Raw genomic sequence first — 18,954 nt, forward strand, 5'->3', positions numbered from 1 at the left:
CGGGTTTCAGGCAAAGCTTCCTGGAGGAGATGACGTCTGAGCCAAATATTAAAATATTGATTACAACGAATAGCCACCCAGAGGTGGGAGAGATGCTCCATGCAGAGCACAGAGGCCCAGGCATACATGGGGTGGACTCGTGTGCTTTTGCGGGAGCAAGAGGACTGAGTTACAGGGTGTGGGTTGCAAAGCAGGCAGGAGGGGAAGCATGTGAAGAGCCTTGGGTGCCTTAAAACCAGCATGGATTTTGTTCTATAACGGGGCAGGGAGCCACTGCAGAGACTCAGTTCAGTGAGCAATACCATTAGATTTTCACGTGGGGTTAATGGAGCCCGGGAAGCTCTTTGGGGCACAGAGGGAGGCGTGTTAGTATGGAGACAGGGAAAACAGAAGGAGACCCTCACAGAAAGCCTAGCGGATAGCAGGATAGCAGAAGTGGTTCGGAAAAGAGGCAGCAAGTCTGGGATTTGGAGATGGTCACATTGGAGGTCTGGAGTCAAGAAGCCAGGGATGGTCCCCGCCTTTCAGCTTAGTGATAAGGTGATCATGTAAGTCGCCAAAAGGAAACACAGGAAGAGGGGCAGGTCAGGGGGAAGCTGATTGTGGCATGTGTGTGCCCATAGATAGCTGGGGGTGGTGGGGTGGTGCCCTGCAGGTAGCTGGGAAAGCCTAAAGAAGGTTTGCTTCCCTGTACTTAGGAAAGAATGACATGGTTTGTAGAAATTCACTTTGAAATAGTAGAGATGTGAGTCAGTTTTGTTAGTTATCCTAGAAGTATCAGTCGATCTGGCATTTTTTTAAAAAACTGTGAGTTGTTCATGTTTGTCATCTGAGATATTAACCCAATTTCATCTCTCATGCTGGAAGATTATTATTTTAAATCAACATTTATCGCTTCTCAGTCTTTTGGCTAAGATCAAGTGAAAATCAACATTTATTATCTTTTCCTAAATTTCTCTCCCCTGACCCCTGTGAGCTCTGCCCTCACCAAGTCAAATCAAGTCTCTTGGTCTAGTTGGATACTAGTGAGGATGAGAGAATAAAGCCATAAGACAGTCAAAGAGAAAGCTTTGCAAATGGACTGATTTAAGTACTCAATGCAGCGGGGAAAGATAGGGAGAGAGCTCAGTTGGCATCACAGCCCCTGGGCTTGCGTTTGCCGGTCCTGACACTGGGGGCTGCAGCATCATGGGCAAGTCCCTTAATCCCAAGAGCCTCCAGTTCCTAAACCATGAAGTAAGAAGGGGTGAGTCGTGACCGCCTTCCTGGATGGTGATTGGAACTGAGACCCCTTTCTGTCCCACCCTCCCAGCCCCAGGGGATGACACAGCCTGGCACACAGGAGGTGCTCATTAAATGTTGAGTGTGTGTGAAAGTTCCCCTCAAAGGGCCTTCTCAGGGGAATTTCTGCACAAATACTACTTTGTTCCTGTCTTCATTCCCACACCTGATTCTTTCCTCACTCTGGTTTTGTCACATCTCCTTCATGAATATGGAACTAGGGACTAGAGAGACAGTTCTCTTTGGTGCAGTGATAGCCTTGATAGGATCAAATTAATCCATGGGCCAGGAGACCAGAAGTCATGGCTATTCTGCCTATTGGACTCTGTCAGCAAAGTGCCTGTGTGCTTTCTCCAGGGACTGTGAAAAGTTTTAAGGCCTGAAAAAAACGACAATCTCCAAAACATGAAAACTACAAAATCAAAATTAATAAATTAATGTCTACAAGACCCGTGACTGTGTCACCTTCATTAATTGTTAATTAAATTTAGCTTTCATGCAAATTTTACCACGTTAGAAGTGATTGTAGGTTGGGTTTCTGTCACTTTATAATAATTCCCAAGTACACATGTGAGTTGCCCATAAATGAATCTAAAAGTGAACTGACTTCAAGCCCCACGCACTCTCTACGTCTCCATGCTGCCTCTGTTATGAGACACCCGCTTGGCGTACAGCTGAGAGAACTCTTTCTGGTCTCAAGGCTCCTACCCACTACTGACAGTGTCTCCAAATGTATCAGAACATCTCCAGGAGAGGCTGGATGTGAACACTCCAATGGGGGGAAGATGAGATGTGTTCTACGTGGCCCCACAGGTCAGAACCAGGGCCAGATGCAAATCCTGCCCAGTCCAAGAGGGAAATGTCCAACAGTCAGAGGCCCCCATCCCAAAGATACTTAGGATGGGGGAGTTAGCACCCCCCCGCCATTTGGGGATGGGGATGGTTGTTTAGTGCCTAAGTGATCCCTCTACTACAAATTCCTGAGGAAGGAAATGTTAGAAATGTAACAAAGGGCCATCTAAAGCATTAAAAGGGTGTGTGTAACCTCAGTATAGCCTCTGTTGTCTGAGTGCTGGTGACGTTCTGAGGAGCCATACTGGAATTACTTGCAGATAAATAACCCCAGTGCCAGCCGAAGATCACATTTTCATTGTTCCTGTTTTCCTCATTGACTTTTATTAATACCTATATTGAAGTTCTTTCCATGTATACATAGGATATCCAGTTATGGTCAGTTTTTAGTACGTATATTTCAATTGATTGTCAAATGACTGAAGTTCTGTATAGCATTGGGGTCAGAGTTTATGCTCATATCTGGCACTTGTAACTAAAAGATCCTTTGCAGTACATGCTACCCACAAAGCTAAGAACACAGTTCATGGTTGTTAGAAATTTTGTTTGTTAGAAAATCATTTGTTATATTTACTTAACCTAATTTTTGAATGCACTTTAATCCAGTATCAAAAAAGGCTGACTCTAGCAGTTACCTGATTTATGAAAATAAGTTTGTGAATAAATATTGCAGAACTCTCCATGCATCATCTGAAAAATCTAATATAGTAGGAAAAATAACTTACACACACTTAAATAGTAATGTTAAATGACAATAAAAAGAAAGCTCTCCTCCTAACCTACATTTTAGGTAGATTTTAGAAGTTTATAGTGATTCTATAACTGTAAACGAGCACTCATAAGACCCGAGAACACGCCTTCACAGCCAAACAGAAATAAATGATGCCCAGTGCTAATACTTTTGACAGAATTGGAGCAGAAGAAATAAATAATTTCATTCGCTCTTGATTTGTATACAAGACCATCTCGAAAACTCCCAGATTTGCTTTTAACAGCATTTAATCTGTGTGCTAGGTATATTTCAAACAAGGAGCCAGATAGAGTGAAATAAAAGGTATTCCAACATGAGCAATTTTACTTGAAAATCTGCAAAAACAAAAAGTAAATGATCTCTATGGTGTTTTCAGATTGTAACATTAAGTGATAAAATGTGCAACATCTGAACATCTGAAACCATAAACTTCTTTGTAAGTTAAATGGCAGAGCTTCATGTGGGCAGTAAATCAGCCAGCCGTCAAGTGACTTACTGCAACCACAGCACACGCTCTCGCATTCCTGCCAGGAGTCGTTTTATGCTGCCAGCAGAAGGGTCTTCGCATAGACCCTCTTACAAGCGATCAGGCTTCTATTCCGTTGGAATTCAGCATTTGGATGATTTTTGACTTTTAAATGGCAATTTCATATGATTCAACCTGATATTTGATAAATAGGAACCTTTATAAGGTTGTTTTGGAATGATCGTGTGAGTTTCTCAATTTTCGGTTTGTAGTAGATGGGTTGTCACTGCCCAATATCCAGGTGTTTATTGGTTTTTCTTAAGATTATATAACTGGTTAGAGAAAATGATACACTGAAGGGCGTCTTGGTGTTCGCACTGGAGTGTAAGCCCTGCTACCAAGTTGTCAGAGGAAAAAGCAGGCGGTGACGTCTCCCCCTACTGGTGGAAGAGAGGAGTCGGCAAATGAAAAGCCAAGGAGGTGGTGGGTAGTGAAAGCATGAATAAAGCGAAGAGAAAATAGAGGTGGGGGGGGGGGGGAGAAGAAAGGGAGAAGAGGGAGAAGTCAAGGTGAAGGGAGGAGAAAAAAAGAAGTGGGAGGGAAACCCATGAAAGGAAGAGATGGAGGGGAAAGCAGAGAAGAGCATTGGGAAGGCCAGAGACAAAGAAAACTAAGTGGAAAAATCAACAAGAAGTGGGCAAATAAAAATCAGAAGCAAAGGTAAAAAGGAGGAGGTGTAAGAACATTTTCATGGATCATCTCCATAGTAACCCTGAAAATACTGGCCAAGTTCTCAAATGGGACTGCAACCATGAAGGTTTATCAACCCATCCTCCTGGGGCCGAGCTTTAAAGAAGAAAAAATTGGATGTCTCCTAATCGTTGAGTCTTTTCTAAGAAGGAGACGTTCCAAACATGCCACGTTAATGGTATGAGAATTATAGTCATTGCACTGTCCCTGGTTGGAATCTGATAAAATCCATAGTCCTGCAGAGCCAATAGGAAACTTTATCTGGGCAGAATCCGGTAGAGCAAAGTCTGGTCCCTGGGTACCCCCAAATGGGATTGGTTGTCCAAAGGAAAATGGGTTTGAATGTGGCAAATTATCTTCAAAGTTCTGGGTGCAGCAGGATTTAGACACTTAGTTTCATGGTCCCAGTAACTGATTACTGATATCACTGCCATAGGTTAAACTGGTGGGGAGCCATGCGGGAGGTGGGGGGGGGGGGGGCAAAGAGTAGGTTAATTGTTAATATGTAACTGTGTTTTCCTATGACAAAGGAAACTCCATAACTATACTCAGAAAGACAGTCCTCTTTTAAAATATTTAAAGAAGTCTATACAAGAGGTGCTTGAAGTCTGATAACACAAGTCAGAGTTCAAAGTAGTCATTTTGAAAAAATTTCTGAATGACTTATATTTATTTTTTTTTTATTAAAAAAATTTTTTTTAAACGTTTATTTATTTTTGAGACAGAGAGAGACAGAGCATGAACGGGGGAGGGTCAGAGAGAGGGAGACACAGAATCTGAAGCAGGCTCCAGGCTCCGAGCTGTCAGCACAGAGCCCGACGCGGGGCTCGAACTCACAGACCGCAAGACCATGACCTGAGCCGAAGTTGGCTGCTTAACCGACTGAGCCACCCAGGCGCCCCTGAATGACTTATATTTAGATTTCTTTTAATTAAATGGTTTAGGCTAAATTTATTTCCATGTATTTAAGTCCTTAGGCTTCACCCCTGGTAAACGACAGCATTTTCAACAGCCCGGCTGGGAGGCTGAGCACAGACAGATTTGTTACTGTTTTAACAAGTTGTCGGCCGGGCCACAGGAAAATACCAATAGGTGTATACAGGAGTGAACCCAGGTTTGGAGGGCGCTTTCTCTTTAAGAGAGAAAAACCAATATGCCAGGAACCAGGAGGGCAGGGGCCCTGATCCTGAGCCTCATGGTTTCAGAGTAAACCCACCCCTGGTACCTGCGGTCTTGTTGGGAGTCAGCAGTGATGATAGTGTAAAGCCTTGGAAGCCGCGTCCAGCCCCACCTAGCCCTCCGGGTGAACACAAGCTCTAAGGAGGGACAGACCACGTTATCCCCAGAGGTTCTAGTGCCCCCTGTGGGCCCTGCCGTGAGCGTGGCTGGAGGGTTGTGATCAAGGAGGAAGAAATGAACAGTGACCTGGAGAGAGGAGGGAGAAGGAGGGGGGCACCTCTCCCCTCATGCTTGCGCCCCTGACCTTGAAAATCTCCAGCTCTGCCCTCAAACAGAATTCTCTGTGAGCCTGTAAGAGTTGTCTTGCGCTGATCCCTAAAATAGAATTTGCCAATTAGTTTTCAATAAAAAAGGCTTCCTGCAGGTCAACAGAGACAAGCAAATCTGATTTGCAATTTTATCTTTCCTTAGAGCTGAGGGCATTGTGTAGACAGAAGGTAGGAGGAATAGTGAGGGCTCCAGGAGGGAAGATTGAGAACAAGATTCCAGTACCCAGAAAAGCACCTGCTCTCTGCAGCTCTGGGCTCAGCTCTGGGGTCGCTAGCGGGCCTGCTCACAGGCTGCACTGAGCCCCGGGAAATGGAGGCAGTGCGGAGCTCAGCTGGCTGTAAGAATACCAAATGGAACGCGTCACAAAACACAAAACGTTCTTTGCAAAGCACAATATATCCAAAGCCCTAGGTCAGTTTCCAGAAGATGAATGTGATTAGTCAGGAAGTTGCTCCTCCCCACCTCTGCCCTGTCAAGACGGAGCCCGTGTGCTGGACCAAAAGGACGGAACTGGAGAGCTTGAGCAGACCTGTGTGGACCAGCCTGCCCGCAGCCCCGCCCCCCGCCCCCCGCCCCGCGTGCTCCTCAGCACCTCCCACCAGAAAGCCCCTCCACACCGAGCTGAAACCCCCTGCAGGAGCGGCCCCGTGGGAAAACACCGCTATGGCAAAAACTGCGTGGTGGTGCTTGGGAAGATGAGTACAGGAGGTGACTGTGACCAGCCTTCCAGCCCATGCTCCAGGCTCTGGGTGTTTCTGAGCTCCCTGGACTGAGATGAAGGCTGAAAGAAAAGTGAGGGTCTCCTTGCAATGGAATACTACTTGGCAATGAGAAAGAATGAAAGCCTACCATTTGCAACAATGTGGATGGAACTGGAGAGTATTATGCTAAGTGAAATAAGTCAGAGAAAGGTATCATATGTTTCCACTCATATGTGGAATTTGAGAAACTTAACCAAAGACCAAGGGGGAGGGAAGGGGAAAAAATAAGTATAAACAGGGAGGGAGGCAAACCATAAGAGACTCTTAAATACAAAGAACAAACTGAGGGTTGATGGGGGCGGGGGGAGGGGGAAATGGGTGATGGGCATTGAGGGCACCTGTTGGGATGAGGACTGGGGGTTGTATGGAAGCGATGAATCACGGGAATTGACTCCTGAAACCAAGAGCACACTGTATATGCTGTACGTTAGCTAACTTGATAGTAAATTATATTTAGAAGGAAAAAAAGTGAGGGTCTCCCACGGAACTGGCTTTCCTTCCTTAAAGAGCTCTACTCTTGCCCAGAATCGAGGTCTTTTGCCCTCTAAAGCCTGTGAATTCATGAGAGACTGCAACTCTTCCTTCTCCTCCTCTGGCGGGGGGGGGAGGAGGGGTACCACTTGTGATTGTAGAAAGAAACCCATTTGGCCAAAAGGACACACACACACACACACACACACACAGGAGCAAATAAAGAAAAGCCTTAGGAGTCAGAACTTCCAGTGAACTCCGTCTCCTCCCTGAAGGCCACATGGTGCATGGTTTGGGCTCTTCCCTGCACAGAGGTGGTTGAGTGATGGTAGTCCTGGGTATCCCCTTGGCAGAAACAGGGTGAGGCACCTCCTTTGCAAACCCATTAGCACAGATTCGACAGCAACTCCGGAGTTCCGAAAAAGAGAGGAGGGGATAGATAATCAGACAAGGAACGTTTATTAAGCACCTACTATGTGGCACATGCAATAGTAGAAAGAGGTTTGCAGCCAGGCAAACTCAGCCCCAGGTCCTGGGTCCAAGCCTTACTTTTATCTGTAAGGTCTTGAGCAACCCACTCGTTCATTTAAGCCTCAGGATCTTCATTTGTGAAGAGGGGAACTTCTGAAGCAAAGCAGTAGCCTGCCTGGCTCACTGCTTGAACCCAAACTTGGGACAGATTAGCTCACACCGACTCTTCTCCTTCCCCTGGAAGAGCAGTTCCTGAAAATCTCTTAAGGGGTCACTGCCCACGTTTGAGTTCAAGATCTCTGTGTGCTGTCGAAGTCTTCTGGCTGATCTGAAACCTGCCCCCATGGCTCAAGAGAGGGTTTACGGAGGATCAGAGATCTACATTCGATCGGCTAAAAGTGTGTTTACACCATTTCCTTCGCCCAGTGAGTGAGGAGAGGCAAAGGACATAGGGTGTAATGCGATGTAAGAATGCTTAGAAGAAAAGGAAATATCTTGTAAAATGTTGGCATTTTCTTTCACAGATTAAAAAAACCACGGAAGCTCAATTAATGGTCCTTGAAGCTGATGAAAATTTAGCAGTGGGGAATTCTAGGGCTTTGTGAACAGTCTGCTCAGACTTTTTGTAGTAAAATGTACATGACCTACAATGTATCATTTTAACCCTTTCAAGTGTGCACTTCAGTGGCAATAAATACACTCACATTGTTGTGCAAAGGTCACTACCGTCCATCTACAGGATCCCTCATCTCTCAAAACTGAGACTCTGTCCCCGTGAACACGAGCTCCCTTCCCCCTCCCTGACTCCCGGCAACCACCCTTCTCTCTACTTTCTGTCTTTACAGAGGTAACTACTATAGATACTACTATAAGCAGAAACATACAATATTTGCCCATTTGTGACTGGCTGGCTTCACTTGGCGTGATGTCCCCAGGGTTCATCCATGTTGGAGCGTGTGTTAGGATTTCCTTCCTTGTTATGTCTCAGTAGTGGTCCATCGTCTGTACGTACCACATTTTGTTCATCCACTCATCTGTCCATGGACCCCGGCTTCTCCCTTTGGGCTTTGGCTATTGTGAATCACGCTGCTATGAACTAGGTGTACAGGCCCTGTGTTTTTAAAACAGTAGAGTAAAAGCGGTTTTCAGCACACGAAAAACAGGCACCTGAGATTGCTAAGGTGGTAAACCTTGTGACTTCATCCGCGGGATTGTTTTTTAACTAGGTTGAGTCTGTAAAGGGGGACCAGGAGCATGATGGCCTCTGGCTGCATGTAACTCCCTGGGCAGCTGTGGGTGATCAGTACTTTCAGCGGCTTATTTAGATGCTGGGTCTTTGCACTTACCGTGTATGTGCTGGGCGCCTCCAGATGAAACCAGGCTGCTGTGCAGGCTCTCTGCCCTGAGGTGTCACTAACGGGTTTCTCTCTCTCTCTCTCTCTCCCTCTCTGTCTCTCATTCTCTCTCTCTGTCTCTCATTCTCTCTCTCTGTCTCTCTCTCTCGCATCCTGTCCTTCCCTGCCCCCCCCCCCACCGTGCCCCCTTTCCTCCCCACCCTGTGCCCATCTCATCTCCGCCTTCTCTTTGCTGGCTGCCTCCTGCTCTCCAGTGTGACCAAGACCAGTGCATTCAGAGCACCAAATTCGTTTTGCAGGCCGCGGCCACGCCCCTGCTGCAGAGCGAGCCTAGCCTCACCAGCGACGAGCTGCACCTGCCCGGGAAGCCGGGCCTGGGCACTCCCTGTGCCAGCCTGACGCTGGGGCAGCCCACGCCGCCCTCCTCCATGCCCAACCTCACCGCGGAGGCCGCGCTGACGGACATACTGCCCCTGAAAGAGGAGCACGTGGGCCACCAGTTTCTGACTCCAGAGGAAGCGCCCTCGCCGCCCAGGATGCTGGCGGGCAGCCCCCTGGCCCACAGCCGCACCATGCACGTCCTCGGTCTGGCCAGCCAGGACTCTCTGCATGAGGACTCCGTGCGCGGCCTGGTGAAGCTCAGCTCCGTGTGACCACAGCCCCGGGGGCTGCAGACAGTAGGAGCTTTCCCATGACCCAACTCCGTGGTGGTGAGGACAACTCCAGTCCTGGGGCACAGAGACTGCCGGGGGAGTGAATGGATGCCCCCTCCGTGGCAGACGAGGGCAGGGCCCAAATGCCCACGGCTTGGTTTAGTTGAATTTTCTTCCCCAGCCTGACTGCCTTGATAACAATGAAAATAAGAGAAGTAGCTGTTTGCCAGCATTTGGAGTCTGAGGGGGGTGGGCCTGGGAGAGAGGAGACTCCGGGCTGCAGAGTCCGGGAGGAAAGGACAGTGTTCTGCTGCCTGCTTGCTGCTCTTGTGACGGACGCACGGAAAGTCGAGGACCCTTGTGGCCAGACTGAAATTGCACCTGAGTGTTATGCTACTAATATCTGAAATAGACATGCCATTCCATTTGTTAATTTAAAAAAAAAAAAAAAAAAACCTAAAAGGGAAAAAAATGACCGGATCTGGATTTGCATGCCACACTACGTCTGCTCACAGTGGTGTTGGTATTCAAACAGAAGTGCTGCTTGCTCGCTTTCTTTCTTCTAATTTGGTGAATCTTCAAGTGCTGTCTTACGGGAAGACAGTGCGACACGCGGAGACTCGTGGGACGACGCCATCACTCACCGGCTTCTTCAGCTCCATTATGCAGGGGTCGGCGGAGCCCCGGGCTGCAGAGGGTCGCTGGGGTTTTATCCTATCCAGTATCAGCTAACCTTCTGTTTAGTAGTGAGATGAGGTATTGTGTTGTACCACACCTGCCACAGCCTCCACCTCCTTGTGTGACCAAACTTCCTGTGGACAGCCAATAAAATGACGTCCTCTGTTCTTTTGGATCCGCGTACTCTTATCCTTAATAGCTTCCGTGACAACACAGCCGTCTGGATGGCCTGTGGAGAGTTTGGCTTTACTAAAGTATTCCCTAGCAAGGAATGGTCTCAAAACAGCCAAAAGTAAAATATTTGGATTGGGGTTTTATTTTACGGGATGATTTATCAGGTAAGAGGGTAGCTTTCCCACAGAATTTGCCCCACATTCGCAGATTGCCACACAGTGGTTGATCTACGGCAGGTAGAGGGGAGAGGGTGTGCAGGGATGAGGACCGCGGTGGGGCCATCTTCTGCGTTGTGTTCACGTATCCCCAGGGTTCAGAAAGGGCCACCTGAGGTCCTACGAAGATATCAAAAATTGAGGAGGAGAAACCAGCTTAAAGTTTGGGCCCAGATCATGCAGACCATCATTCTTAGCCAGACACTAATCAGTATGGAATTAGCAAAATTACCCCTTCGTTCACTTCTTTTATCAGCCAGAAGGGAACTGGCTTAGCATCTGGGGAGTAAGTCACTTTGGAGGCAGCTGCAGGGACTCAGCAGGCTCTGTCCTTGCTTCTCTCCAGACGATAAATTCAACAGCCCAATCTGCTCAAGTTCAGAATCATGCTGTTGACCCTCACAACCATAAAGAAACACAGGATGCGTTGATCAGTGGTATAAGATGCCCCAACAATTTACATTTATGGAAAAAGGCTGTTTCTCCTGAGAAACAGTTGCCATTTTATAGAAAAGAAAAGGAAAGGAGAAAAGAAAAAAGCACAACTTAAAGTCTTATTTGGAATAAAGCCAATTCTTTGTCGGTGGAAAAATAATTTGTGCTGAAAATAACCACAGAATTCTCTCATGGTGTTATCTCTGAACCATCTTTGTTTTTCGTACTGTATATACGAATAGAGAACAAGAAGGTAAATTGTGTGTAGCCTTTGTTAATCTTCTGGACCTCCTAACTACTTGTACTCAGAACTTACAATAAGGGGGACAGAGCTCTTCCTTACACAGCCACACACACACACACACACACACACACACACACACACTCTCATGGTCATCAACACACAGGAATTCTCCTTGTACACGTGCTGCCTGTGAACAAAAAGCAACAGCCCAACAATGTGCCTTCTGTAACGTCCCAAACCCTCTGCTTTTTGCCTCCTTCCATCTGCTGCCCGGAGACCCTGGGAGAGCGTTGGCCCTGGTGAAAGACAAGGATGGGTCAGTTCTCACTCCTGTATCTGTATGGCTCAGCCCATTCCCAGTTTCTTCATCTGAAGGATGAAGACAATGGACTTTTGAGTCTTTCCATTCCTTTTTAACTTTGTGTCATTTTAATGTTTATGCATAATTCACATTGACTTTTTTTTCTTCACATTTTATTTAAATTCTAGTTTGTTGACATACAGTGCAATATTGGTTTCAGGAAAATTCAGTGGCTCATCACTTACATACAACACCCAGTGCTCATAACAATATGTGTCCTCCTTAATACCCATCATCCGTGTGTTCTTTCCATTTCTAATATCGTCTAATTCAGTAAGTGCTGATTTCCCATGACCACTCCTTCTTTCCACCTCCTTATGAAAAAATCCAAAAAGTAAGGATCTTTTGTCTTTAATAATATTTACATAATATTTATTACCAGTTCTCCGCTCCACCCTCAGCCCTGTCCCAGGGACATCACTTAATCAAAAAGAGGACTGGGAATTTCGGTGAAACAAATCAAGGCTATTCAAGGCTATGCAGGGTCCAAGAGGGAGATTAACTTGAATGGGACAATTTGCTAAGACAATTAACTTCTTAAATAAAACCCCAAACCAGAGAGTTACTCACAACCCTTCCCTCTGTGGCTTAGAAAAGAATGGAGAGTGTGTGGAATGAATGCGTTCCCAGGAGTCCCCTTCTTCTCCTGGAGTGTATGCATGTATATATATATACGTATACATATATATATATGTACAAGAACCCCATATATATATATATATATGTATAGGTATATATATATATATATATATATATATGTTATTTATATATATATACGTATATATATAAATATACATATATGTTTTATATATATATATGTATATGTATATATATTCAAATGTGGAGTGGTTCCATCTAGCTGTGGCTGTGTAGACTTTGATCTTTCTAAATTCTGTCAGTGTGTTATGGGTTGATTGCATGCTGGCTATAAAAATAAGATAAATATTTTACCGTGCTATTAAAGCTTGGACCATTATCAAACAGACACACACGTACACACTCCTTTTGTTGTTTAAAAATTCATCTGCTCTCATTCTCCTGGGAGTGCTCCGGGGCCTGCTGGCTTCCCAGGCACTCGGAGGCTGAATTTAGCCTGAATGTCCTGGTCCTCAGGAAGGATGTTGGATGGAGCCGATAGCCTGTATCTGGAAGGGCAGTGTGACATGTCAGTCTGTGCCCGGGGAGAATCGGCCAGGCCCTCGTGCTACTTCCAGCTTTCATCTGTAATTATTTGAGCCTGTGAGAAGAATGCCATAACCCCACCCTGTGCCAGCAAAATGCCAGATACCTTTTCTGGTCCAGAGTAGCACAGGGAAAGAGTCTTTCAGAGCTCAGCACCCCCTCCCCCCACCGGTGTACTGTGGTCCTCCCCTGTTGTGTCTAGGATTACTGACTGGGGTTCAAAACAAGAAGCAAACCCTGTTTTGTGAGCCAGGTTCCTACTGGACCTGAATGGGTTTTTGAAAGCCCCCTAAGCTTGTTATGCCCTGGGCCTGGGCCTTCTCATCCGATTCAGCAGCAAGAAAAATGAATTTGCCAAAATTGGCAGTAAGCGTCCCTGGCACTGGAGCTTGCAAAGGCATCTGCAGGGAACTTCTGGAACTTGAGCCATTCAGGGACCACCATCAGAAGGTGCAGAGGCTTCTGGAGGGCACAGCCTATTGGGCTCCTCTGCAGGTCTCAGAGCCTCCGTGCTTCCCAAGGAGGAGAGCCATAACTTGGATGCCCCTTCCTGAACTCAGCCCACAAATCATCCTCTTCACCAGAAACCCAGTGCTTGTCCACCTTGGCTTGTAGTTTTGATCTAGCTAGAAGGTATCAGGAGTTTGCGTTCATTGTTTAAGGAAAGTTTCCAAGGTTGGTTGTCCTTTCATTCATGCACGTGAATACTATTTGGCCCATTTGGTTCTTGATCGTGTAAGAGAAGAGAATAAAGGGAAGAAATGTCGGATATGCTTTTCTGATTAATGCCTTAAACTGTTCTGAAGCTGAGCCTCAATGAAATCGATGTTTACATTTTTTATTAAGCACCTGTTGAGCTGTGGGATCTAGTGTATTCTTGTCCAAATGAGAGAGCCTTTCAAATTAATTCTTCTTCCCGTGGTCTCCTCCACCTGCCCTGGAGATCTGTGTATGGCATTATATTCTGTTTTCCATGTTACCTGGAAAAAAACCACCTCTCAGATGTTCCCTTGAAATGAGTCCGCCTCCTTTCTGTCTTCTATGAATAAGTTACCATTGAAATATTAAATAAGCAGAAGCGCCGTTTTCTTTCAAATAAATGTCAAAGATGCTAACGGTTTTTTGTAACTCAGTAAATCTTCTGTCTAGTTGCCCATTGTACAGTCCTGACAATACAGCCAAGATGGATTTTCAGATGAGTGGTTAGCACATTAATCCAGCCGTTGAAAATCATTGGGAGGCTGAAGATTAGATGGTTTCTGGAGCAACTGAATTTGCAGCTGCCACAAAACTAGATAAATGGCCTTAACTGGAATTATTTTTTAAATCTTACAAACACCAGGAATTACATACAGAATGGATTGGAAAGCAGATGAGCATTTGTGCAATCTGAAGACTTTTCTTCCAACGATTGTTGACTTTCTAAAAGATACTTGGTATTGCTGATGAAGACATGAATGAACAACTCTCTATTTGCCCTAGATATTTTGAGATGGATAGTTAAACAAAGAGACCATATGGCATCTCCAAGGAGACATGTTTTCTAGGTTTTACATGAATGGAGATGGTTTTAGCCTGTAGTTTAAAAGAAAGAAAGAGAGAGAGAGAGAGAGAAAGAAAGAAAGAAAGATAGATTGATTGAAGCCTTGCTTACCATTTGCCCAGGGCATTCTGTGTTGGTATTTCACAAGAGCCAAACATTTTGGTGTGAAGGGGGAAGAAAAGGTACATTAAAACTCTTAGTGGATCCAAAGCCCTAAATCTGAACAATGGTAACACAATATAATACATAACATTGCATGTTTTCTGAGATAATTATGCTTATTTAAGTGCCTTTCATGTTTTAATCAATGTCTGCAGAATTGTTCTTGAAATGAATTAAGAAAGTATTTTCCTCCTTCAATAAAAACTGCTAATGGCATCAAATGTAAACCTCAGTCTTTATAAGACAGATATTGTCAAGGTCAACAAGGTATAGAGAAGAATCGGATCAATTTGCATTCAGTGAGTTTGCACAATGTAGGCACTCATATGGAAAACAATGGGTTTTCTGATCACACGTGTCTAGATTAGTATCTACATTGTGATTCTCAACTTTTTTCAATTCACAAATGACTTCAGAGCAATGTAGAACTTCATATCTCCTAATGCACTTGTTCTGTGTTCCACCTTCTAACACATATACACACCAGCCTCCAGCTTGCCAGATAAGAATTGTGTTTGGCTACTGGTAACAGATCCCCAAATGACAATGGCTTAGACAAAGAAATGTCTTTTTCTGTCATGCAAAGTAAGCCCAGAAGTAGGCAATCCAGGGTCTTGTAGTGGCTCCATAATGTCATCAATGTCCTGACTTCTCTCTCTCTTTCTGTTCTGCCGTTCTCAGCACTGGCTTTCATCCTCCCGGTCACTTCATGGTTACAAGATAGCTGCAACTCCAGCCATCAAAGCCATATTCCAGGAAGGAAAGAAAGAGAAAGGATGAGCCAAATGCATACATGATACTTAAGACAGCTCCCTTCAAAGAGCTTTCCCAGAAATGTCAGCCTGATTTCTCCGTGGCCAATGTTGAGTCACATGACCACCCCTAACTACAAAAGAGGCTGGGAACATGGTGTTTTAGCTGGGCACATTGTTACCCCAAATAATATTGGGCTTCTGTTAGTAAGAAAGGACAAAATGAGTATTAGATAATCACGATAGATAACCTCACCTCCTCCTTGTTGAAAAAGAGACCCTCCAGCTTGAGCTCATCCATTCTCCCCTCCACCAGATAAGCTTTGTCTTCATCCACTTTTCTTTCCCTTTAAAGATAGTTCCTACTTGCTAAATAGACTTGACGCAGGCTCTTCCATGATCTCTAGAATCCATCCCCTTCTCTCTTGGATCTTCTATTTCTTTCTTTTCATTGGTTGCGTTCAGTGGCTATACTATCACTGCCACATCGATAACATTTCCATCAAGCATTTGAGACTCTTTCCAGAGAGCCTGTTATTTTCATGTGAATGTCCTCTCTCCCCATAAAACATGGGGACAGGCCAGGCAGGACAACTCACTCAGGCACTTGACAGTCAAATGCTCAGGAAGGCCAGAGGGTTCAGGTGAGGAGGATGCAGTGACAATAGTTCAATAAACAAAGACCCAAACTCCCTAAGGGAAACTCTTGCTGGGACCTAACCACTTCAGGGAAAGGCCAAGCCCCATCTCCCCTTTTACCCTCTTTTGTGTCCATTGTAAGGAAATGAGGTTGTTGAGATGCAAGGCCCTGTGCCAGGAGATCTGAGCTTGGCAATCCTGTTCTGATCCATGGAGAACATCTGGGCTCCCTCCCCAAGGCCACCTGAGGGGTCTCCTACATTTCTTACAGCATGTATGCTAATTTGGGATAAAATCTGGGTCATAAGTCAATCATCTCATATAATTCCAGTAGAAAAAAGTTAAATTTTTAAATATATAATTTGTAATCAGTAGTAAGACAACTTAGATCATTTGGGGATTGCATGCTTTAAAAAATTGCATTTAGGGCGCCCAGGCGGCTCAGTTGGTTAAGCATCTGACTCTTGATTTCAGCTCAGGTCATGATCTCACAGTTCATGAGATTGAGCCCCATGATAGGCTCCATGCTGGGTGTAGAGCCTGCTTAAGATTCTCTTTCTCTCCTTCTGCCCCTTCCCTACTCATGCTCACATGTGCACATACTCTCTCTCTCAAAAAAAAAATTCATTTAATAAAAATCTATTAACCAGTTCCATTAATAAGCATTTTTGGCAACATGACAGAGTTAGGCACTGAATAATGTGTATCACTTTCCGTATCATAGAAAGCATACATCATATACTCATATATTATAATGATTGTTTATTTCCAGGTAATAGATCTTTAGTGAAAGAGGCATTGAAATAAAACATAAAATAAATATTTATATGCCACTTTGCTAGAATCACATTTTTGCTTAGAAATAAACATGGGCAATTCAGTCAAATGAGTGACAAACAGTATTCTCCATTTGACAGAGCAAGAAACACTAAATGACTCTTACCAGGGTCACACAGAAAATGAGGGCCAAGATATCATCTAAGCCTCTAACTCTCATCTATAAGAATTTGAATGCTAGAAGGGCAGACCGGCTCTCCTGAGTTCACTGCTGCCAGCACCTGGCACAGCACCGTGCATACCACAGGCTGATGCTAACATCAGTACATGGGCTCTGAATAAGTGTTAATGGATTTGACGAGATGCCAAATGATAAAGGGGCTGTAGCTACCTTTCATATCACAAACAAGGCTAACTGTAATGAAGAACTGAGAAAGAAGTGAGCATATGGCATATAATTACATATGAAGGTATATAATTACATTATGTTCCTACCTACCACTTTTCATATAGTAATATATTTTGTATACTTTATTTGCTAACAGATTATATTCCATCAGTTGGCTTGGAATTTGGAGTATATTTTCTCACGGAAACAAACATCTTAAATGGTATTGAGAACCTAGATCCATCCACAAAATAATCCATAACTTTCCTAAAATAATACTAATGACAGTCCTAGGATCTAAACACCCCAAACTTCTCTTAAGTTCTGAGTTCTGAGCCTGGTTCTCTAACCCTTGGAGACCTGGGACCCCTTGAGAGTGGACTCCCCACTTGCTGCTATTTCTACCTCACTTCCAAATAGCAAATCCATCTTAAGAGACACATGGAACTCCGATTTCGTTAAAATCTCCATGAGGAACAGACAAAAAACGGAAAGAAATCCTCAAATTCTCTATTTCCAGAGATTCAAAATAGGTAAATTCTCCTTTGCAGTGCATTTAAGGTATCTCTTAAAAACAACCTTTTCCTGGGGTGCCTGGGTGGCTGTCGGTTAAGCGTCCGACTTCGGCTCAGGTCATGATCTCACGGTCCGTGAGTTTGAGCCCCGTGTCGGGCTCTCTGCTGACAGCTCGGAGCCTGGAGCCTGTTTCAGATTCTGTGTCTCCCTCTCTCTCTGACCCTCCCCTGTTCATGCTCTGTCTCTCTCTGTCTCAAAAATAAATAAACATTTAATAAAAATTAAAAAACAACCTTTTCCTTTTACTTTGGAGCCTTCAGGAATTTCAGCTGAGATGATTTTCTGGCAGAAATTCTAGATGATTCCACAGCTGAATCCACCTTTACCAAACATGGACGATTCACTTGGATTTGAGAATTTCTTTTTTTGTTAATATCCTAAATCAAAACGTGCATTGTGCTTTGAGGCGTGTCTAGCTGACATTGACCATCATGGTGAAAAAAAAACATTTTGTAAAGCCTTTTTAAAAAGTTTCCTTGACACAATCAACACTCTGGACAGGTACAAAGGAGATGACACTATGCAAAGGTTGTTCCTTTTTTGAGAAATCTGGTCAGCAGACATCTGTTGGCGGCACCTGTGTTGTCTGATTGAAAACTAGCCTGAGTATTGGAATTTAATTTGTTAGGCCAGTCTGGAAGCTGCACTAGAAATGCACCTTCTTGGGATAGTGAGAACAGATGGATTCAGAGGCCACCGAGGATTAATCTAAACCCGTTGTTCTCATGGAAATATCAGATCGGGCTCTCCGTGTCCCTAAGTAATAGCTTCGGAACAGCTGTGCTGAGGCCGTAGGAAGGCCCTATGAACCGATGCTCTGTTATCTTACTGAAATCTTAGAGCGCCTTGCCTTCCACAGTCATCTTCCCAAGATCTGGATAAAAATTAACTTTCTGCGATAAAATATAATCCAAGAGCATGATAGAAGGTAACTGAAAATGTGAATCTGAGGACCCTTTCAGGAAGCTCATAACCACCTGACATACACCTTTTACACTGGTTTGGAGCTCGCCATGTGCCCCCACCTCTCCACAAGGACACCCCTCTGCATCTGTCTTATGCAGCATACAAACTAGGGACCTTGTAGTACAAACCCAGTCACCTCTGGAGGTGTCCGCTTCCCTGTGACTTGGTACTTTGTCAGGACCAGTTTTTGAGAATTCATGTGTGAACCTCTAGCTACTATAGCTGATCTACTTTTCAATTCTATATTATCAAAAGGAAGGGTCTGGCAAGCACCTCCTTATCGGTTCCTCGTCAGGTGGGAGATCCCTGACTAGAATCCCTAAACTCTTTTCGCAGCATCCTTTACCTGCCAGGAGGGAGGCTGAGCCACTTAGAACCACATAGGAGACCAGTGCTTTTTCTAAGGAAGGAGCAGATATTGTTTCTTTTCTTTTTCTTTTTCTTTTTCTTTTTCTTTTGTTTTAAATTCTATCAGAGCTTTGATAGTTGTCTAATAGTTGACAGATGCTTTGCTGAGTTGTCTAATCATGAATCAGCCTGTC

General features: G+C 44.6%; 1 protein-coding gene across 7 annotated transcripts in view; it reads left to right on the forward strand.

Annotated features, from left to right (window-relative positions):
• Window positions 1-18,954, forward strand: part of LOC122220530 (palmitoyltransferase ZDHHC14) — a 533,561-nt gene that overhangs the window by 278,837 nt on the left and 235,770 nt on the right. Inside the window, exon 9 of one of the 7 annotated variants that reach the window (XM_042940161.1) lies at window positions 8,922-11,488. The exons of 5 other annotated variants lie outside the window; for them this stretch is intronic. In XM_042940161.1, coding sequence (XP_042796095.1) covers window positions 8,922-9,320 — 399 coding nt within the window. In that variant the 3' untranslated portion in view covers window positions 9,321-11,488. Of the gene's footprint in view, window positions 1-8,921; window positions 11,489-18,954 lie in introns of those variants that run through there. One more of the 7 variants, XM_042940162.1, reaches the window with a different exon arrangement.

Source organism: Panthera leo, chromosome B2 (genome assembly GCF_018350215.1).
Source record: "Panthera leo isolate Ple1 chromosome B2, P.leo_Ple1_pat1.1, whole genome shotgun sequence".
In the NCBI taxonomy this organism is placed as follows: domain Eukaryota; kingdom Metazoa; phylum Chordata; class Mammalia; order Carnivora; family Felidae; genus Panthera; species Panthera leo.